General features: G+C 42.5%; 1 protein-coding gene across 1 annotated transcript in view; it reads right to left on the reverse strand.

Annotated features, from left to right (window-relative positions):
• The window catches only part of LOC310784937 (CUB and sushi domain-containing protein 3-like), a gene marked incomplete at both ends in the record, with an annotated part of 585,231 nt that overhangs the window by 141,628 nt on the left and 436,501 nt on the right, over positions 1-7,102 (reverse strand). Inside the window, 2 exons of the mRNA XM_083645959.1 lie at positions 3,745-3,933; positions 4,297-4,477. Coding sequence (XP_083502085.1) covers positions 3,745-3,933; positions 4,297-4,477 — 370 coding nt within the window. The remainder of the gene's footprint in view (positions 1-3,744; positions 3,934-4,296; positions 4,478-7,102) is intronic.

The raw sequence follows: 7,102 nt of genomic DNA on the forward strand, positions 1-7,102 counted from the left end.
AATCAGAACATCCCAAACCAAGAGGGAGCTGTGGTGGAAATGTTTAGAAACACGACATAAAATCGCAAACACACATATCCCAGTCTCTCTCACGCACGCACGCGCGCACACGCACGCACACACACACACACACACACACACACACAGACCAATTAATTATTAAGACCATATTTTTTCTGCAAGGAAGCGCATAATGCTGAATGCTGATCTACAGTATTGTAAGAAATCTGAAAAGGCTGCCCTCATGTACGTCTCTATCTCTGTCTCCCTCTCTTCACTCTATGTCAAGACCAGTGTTGGGCAAGTTACTCAGTAAATGTAATAAGTTACTTATTACTCCTACTTGGTATCAAAAGTAATTAGTTATGTTACTGGTTACATTACTACCGTAAATTCTGGACTATAAGCCGCACCTTTTTTCCCGTTTTTTGGCCTTTTTTGGCCCCTGCGGCTTATATAACGGTGCGGCTTATCTATGGATTTTTTCCCAAAAAAAAAAAAAAAACTCTCTTTTTTAGCACTCTTTCTAACTATAAATCCACTTCTGTTTTAATTTCCTCTCTTGCCCTCTTTTCACCACACTGTATGACACTGTATGACACTGTGTGCACTGTAAAAAAGAAACACAGGTGGTGTTGTGTTATGTTGTTTTGTTGAAATGTTAATAAATGGGAGCTTCCTCAAACAGCCATCTCTTTCCCGACAATCCCCTCTGTGCATGAACCCTTACATATGGTAATTAAACATTAAAACACAATAAAAAAAAAAGAAAAAAAGAAAAAAAAAAAAAACCATTAGAACACCCGCGGCTTATAGTCCGGTGCGGCTTATATATGTAAAAAACAGTCAACTTTGCAGGTGCGGCTTATACACCGGTGCGGCTTATAGTCCGGAATTTACGGTACATTACTTTCATTACCACCCCTTCCGAAAAAGTGACGTACAGCCTGCTGATCAGCCAAACTGCAGACTAAGGCCAAGACAAGACCAAGGACAAAACATGAATTGTGTTCTTGCAACGCAGTAGTCTCACATAATAGCCAGACCTATGTCCACACTTAGTTTCCACACTGTGCCAGCGCTGGATTAAGTAATGCAGTAGTAATTTGAAGTTTACTTGGATTAGTAACTGTAATATAATTGTTTTGGAAATTGTAATCCCTTACATTACTAGTTACTGGGAAAGTACCGTAATACAATTACGTGTTACTTTACTTGACCCAACACTGGTCACGACATCTTCCTCTCCTTTCTCACTATCTTTTTCTGTCTCTCTCTGGATGAGGTGATGTCGTGCGATTCAATTAAAGCTTCGCTCATTGGACCTCACAATTGGTGGAAGATGTAATTCAGATGATGTTTTTTTATTAAAATGATCAAACAAAACAAGTGCTTGGCTTACCGAAAATCTGATTTGTTGCCTTCTTTAAATCTACACATATACACACAATATGGCACAAAATCTTGTAAATAGGAAATAACTTCTTGGCAGACATGCTCATCTTTTCATTATTTGTATAACAGAACTCCTACACTAGCAAATGCAAATCAAATCAACAACTGATTAAAATAACTATGTAGCAAACTATGGATTTAAAATAACCTGGATCCTGCCCAAATTGTAAATTTTTAGTTCCACTCACATTTGCGTCAACATAACCACTCCATTTTTTACAACTGTTCAAAGGACTGGCATGTCTGTCTCTGGCACCGCTTTCCCTGAATTCCCCGTCTACACTGTCAGTCATCAGCCTCGCCCATTCCTGACCAATCACAGCAGCAAAGGCTACTGGGTACATACTGTATGAACACAGCATAATGGCACAGTGGCGCTGGAAGTACTTTTAGGTAGGGGGTGCTGCAAGGCCGTAGCGGGCACCGGAATTTTTTTTTGCCACTTTAGAGGCCAGATTAGAGGAATATTAACATTAAGATTAGACTGTTGTGTCATTATTCAGTCACCTTTTCTCACTCACCTCCATGTCACCACTTGCTCCCACTGCTGTGTTGGAATCCTCATTCTCTCGCCCACCCTTTTTGGACTTTTAGCCATATTTAGAGGAATATTTAATTTTAAATTAACATTAGGATTATACTGTTGTGATGTCATTATTCAGTGTCTTCTCCTCTTCTCTGCAGCATTACTCAATTTACCCTCAGGAATCAGGGACAGTGATAGCCTACCTGCTATTCCTCCCATATACCCAGGGCCGGATTAATAGTACCATGGGCCCCCGGGGCTATTCATTTAGCCTTTTAGTCATAAAGATTATATCTTCCAGACTGAAATGTTATAACAGAAGTGGAGTATTGGCCAGAATTACATGAACATTTGGACACTTATTCAGCGGGTATTTTACATGTTGCGTTCAGGTGCACTGTAAAAAAAAAAAAAAAAATATATATATATATTTTTTTACATTTCTTGCCACCAGGGGGTGCTGCAGCACCCACCGGACCCAGCTTCCCGCGCCCTTGTAATGGCACGCAGCCTGCAAACACCAGGCAGAACGCTTGCATACGCAAACCACCTACTCAGAGGACACCACTGCCAGTCGCAGGAACTGTGAAATTTAAATGTGGTTAACGAGCGGCTGAGCCAACGAGCCGGAGCAAACAACTGACACATCGCTGCTTCCTCCCTGTCGGTCTTTTCTACACAACCCTGCAACCCCATCTCTCCTCCAGCCCCATGATGTGCTGATTAGAGAGAGAGAGAGACATAGAGAGAGAGAGAGAGAGAGAGGGTGACATGCCCCCTCCATCCCCTCACCTATTCCGGTGACCCCTCCTTCCACCCCTCGCTCCTTGATTTGAGAGAGGGGAGAGGGGAGGTGACAGCCAGCACGGTGCCCTCCACGACCTTACCTCAGACCTCCCTGTGTTTATGGGTCACACAGCAGAGGATGTGACAGGAGGCACATGGGTAAAGGCACTACACACACACACACACACACACACACACACACACACACACACACACACACACATCTAATCTTCTCTTCAAATCACCCCCTATCAGCTACAGCAGCCTTCACTGCAAATTGCCCCCTTTGTGTGTGTGTGTGTGTGTGTGTGTGTGTGTGTGTGTGTGTATGTATGTGTGTGTGTGTGTGTATCAGTGGTCTTGTCTCAGAACAGCATGTTCTATGCAATCTCGGAACCCATCGTCTATCGGTCTGAAGACGATTAGACTCAGGGGGCGACGATCAATATGTCAGGGTTTCCGGTGTAGCCAGCGGACATCCGGGTCAAGACTTCCTCTCCCCTGCGACCGGTCATTGTTTACAGTCCCATTAGCAACTTGAGATGTGATGATGGAGTTGGAGTTGAGAGAGGACATCTCATTATGCACATTATCTGTTTTTAAGAGATGGCATCTGGAACTAAAACCAGCCCTCCGAAAATAATCTATGTTTCTGTATTGTGTAATAAAAGAAACAATTTGTTCAATGTTCTATGTCTTATGCACACATGTACTGTAGGGTAGGGATGACTCTGCTAGATGCTACATGGGTAGGAATGCTAATACAATTTTGGTGGTCAGTTTAGGGTGAGGTAGTGCTTTTTCAAATAGGGTTAGGGTCAAGTCCAGGGTTAATGTTGTAAGATTATGGTTAAGGTTATTTTGAATATGTTAAATAGTTTAACATACCATCACAAGGATGGCTACACCAATGCTACTACAGGCTCTTCATGGCAATGTATTTATTTCATGTAAATGTATCATTTGATGGTATTCACCGTCACATGTTGGTAAAGAGTGGCTCCACCAGTGGTTCTTCTCACAGACGAGTGGTTCCTCATGGCTGAGTCTGTAGCCAGAATCACAACCAAACGACACTGTGGATCCAATGGAGAAATCCTGGCCATACCGAATACCGTTGACTGGGATGCCAGGGTCCAGGCAGGAGTAGCTGTCCACTGTCACGCCTGAAGAGAAAGAAGATGAGGATAGCTGTCTCACGATACCGTACATGCACAGACCAAGCGCAACTATTCCAAGTCAAGAAGTCAAAAGTCATCCAATTTTATTTACCCCACCTATCCCATCATGCAATGTGCACATGTTCATTTGCTTCTCAAAAATAATGAACGGAGGTGAACATTTGTAATCACCTTGTGAACCCATATCTGGTGTGCAGTGCTACCTCCGGCCCAAACACACACACAACTGTGACTGTAGTTAGGGACATGTGTACATTCCCACTCTATGTGTCTATTTAAGTATATTTGAGTACATGTACATGTAGAGTATGAATATGAATATGCATAAAAAATATGTTTCCAACTTACTTTCATATAATATCTTGAAGCCAGCGTTTGATCGGCTGTTATCAGTGGTAAACAGAAGATACAGGAAGTTGCTGCTGCTGAACAGGAACTGGGGCACCTGGGTTCCGTTGAAGGAGCCAACCAGAGGAGACAGGAGGTTGGGCCCATCATGGATCTCCAGGAAGTCATAACCCAACTCTGTCTGGAACCTGGGAGACAACAATGTAGGAATTCATGATTTTTGTTGACCATTCATCAATCATTGATAGACAATTTTATTTCAATCATGAGAGACCAGAGGGTAAGGTTCTTTGGCGTAGTGACTCCGAGGCAGGATGCCTCTCTTCTTGAGGCGGGAGGGCATCTGCTCGGAGAACCCCCCCCCCCGTAGGGGATTCTTCGGGAGTCAGTACATTGGTGGTGGACTGGGGAGGTGGGTGGGGTGAAACGCGGCTTCCAGAGAAGGAATTAGATCAGCTTGGTGCAGCGCTAGGGGACAGGGAACAAGGACCGTGGTGCGCCCGGCGTGGCTATAAATACTGCCACGTCATGGCCTCGGCACTGACGACACTAACGCCGTCACCTAGGCAAGTGCGTCACTACTGCACTGACGACATTAACGATGTCACGCTGGGATTACTGCACTTGTCGTCACGCTAGGATTACATGTGATGCTGAGGTCGCTTTGTCTCTAGATTACGTGTGGCGTGAGGCAGCGTGACTGGTCTTCATCTTGAAACTAGGTCGAGACCATCATTTGAAAATCTAATATTTAGAGAGAGTTTATAGAGAGTTTTTTTTTCAAAAGCACAAATCATTCTACAGTATCGCAACGCATAACTATTTTACAAGCAGCGGTCTTATGATGAGTCATAACTTTAATAGTAACCCATAATGTGCTTTAATGTCATGCTGGTAATCATTTTGCCAGAGTAGCTGTCACTTTTTCAAACAGTGGATTTCTTCTTTTGGAATACAACTCTACATACACATATCTCCTTTTAAAATAAGTATTCAATAAGGCAACACATGAAAGCCAAAGTTAAAGAGTTATGATTTTCAGACAATGTTGGCAATGTTGTGGAGTTCTTGGCATTCATATCCCAACACTGCCGTGAGAAGCTGCTGACCAGGCAACATGCACATACTGCTGTTGTTGCAGAAAAGAAAAGAAAAACACTCCCAAAAACATGCAACTGCAATTTTGATGTTTTACTTTTTGGACTTGAATTGAGAGTTCACAAGGTCAAACAAACAAACAAACAAACAAACAAATAGTAAATAAGCATACGGTAATTCTCTTCAGTCCTGAAAAACTGTTTTGATGTGTGTTTTTTGTCCAACAGCAATAATTGGTTATTGCTGCTATAGCAGTGGTTCCCAAACTGGGATATGCGTACCCCTAGGGGTACATGGAGGTACTACAGGCGGTACTTGAGAGAAAGGAGAAAATGGAAAAATGTACGAATAAATCATGAAAATAAATGAAACGTTAAAATAAATCTGCTCGGAGGGCACTAATTGCAATTATTTCATTATATTTCTTATTTTGTAATGTTATATTCTTCTAAAGGTGCGTTATTATTAATTCGTTGCATGCATCTATGCTATAGTTTTCTCTTGCAGTATTCTAAGCAAAATCTTGTCATCAGGTAAAGGGGGTAGATGGATTCAGAAATAAGAGACCCACTGCTATAGAGAGAGAGGATGAGAAGTTTAAGGGGTTCTTTCTTTCTTTTCAAGCCTTGTAAAGTTTGTTGAGCCAGTATTGTTAACCGCACTTTACAATGAAATAAAGTTGAAACACAGACCCTTGAACCTATCAAAAGCCATTTTAAAGGATCCTCCCAGTTCTGTTTTATATCACCAATTAACAGCTCGGGGAGTCAGGCCAGCCATGATATAACCAAGCCTACATGATCAATATATAACTCCCACAATTAATTTGACAGACTAAGATATCTGACTAATGAAGTTTCCTTTGGTCCATTCTTAAAGGATGGGTTTTCCGTGGGGAATATGAATATATATTAAATCTCACGCCCCTAAGGTTTTCGAATCCGTTGAAATTTTTGAAATTGGATATTCACTGCCAGAGATATCAAGCATCTCTCACATATTTTTTGGGCCAGCCGACGCGTTTCGCGTCATCTGGCCTAAGTCCGCCTTGCGGAAGTCGTGCACCTATGAACTACAACTGTTGTTGGCCATGGTCCCGCCTCTAGAGGTCCTCCACGCCCCTTCAGAGGCCTTGACCAAAACAAAAACGCAGCCATCTTGTCAACCGCCTAGCCTGCTGTAGCTAATATTAGCTTCCCATAGTTCCTTGCAAAGAGACCATTATCTCGGGAACGGAAGCACTAATCGACACGGGACTGGCGGCATTGGAAAGCTCGTCAAATTTTACATCTAGTAGTAGGTGGGTTGAAGTAACGAAATCAACGCTGAGCAATGTACCCGTTTTTACACATTTTTACAGAAAATAGTTACAACATCAGATGCGCGTAACTCCTACGAAAATGCCTTAAAATGCATGAAATTTTTTTTATGAAGACATCTCCCGACATATATACTACCGTTTACATTTGGTGCAATTTGGAGGCAATTTTATTTTCGATTTATTTCTTGTTCTTTGTATATTTCATTGTCGAAGCCTTCTTCTTCTTCTTCTTTGAGTTTTATGGCGGTTGGCAAACATATATGTGCATTACCGCCACCTACTGGAGTTTGATATCAGCCAAATGCCTGAGGGGTGGGCATAAAAACGAAGGCCACGCGAGCCCAGTGCATTGTGGGAAATGTAGTATTTCGAGTCCCCGCACCCGCA

Source organism: Poromitra crassiceps (genome assembly GCF_964638095.1).
Source record: "Poromitra crassiceps genome assembly, chromosome: 11".
Lineage (NCBI taxonomy): Eukaryota > Metazoa > Chordata > Actinopteri > Beryciformes > Melamphaidae > Poromitra > Poromitra crassiceps.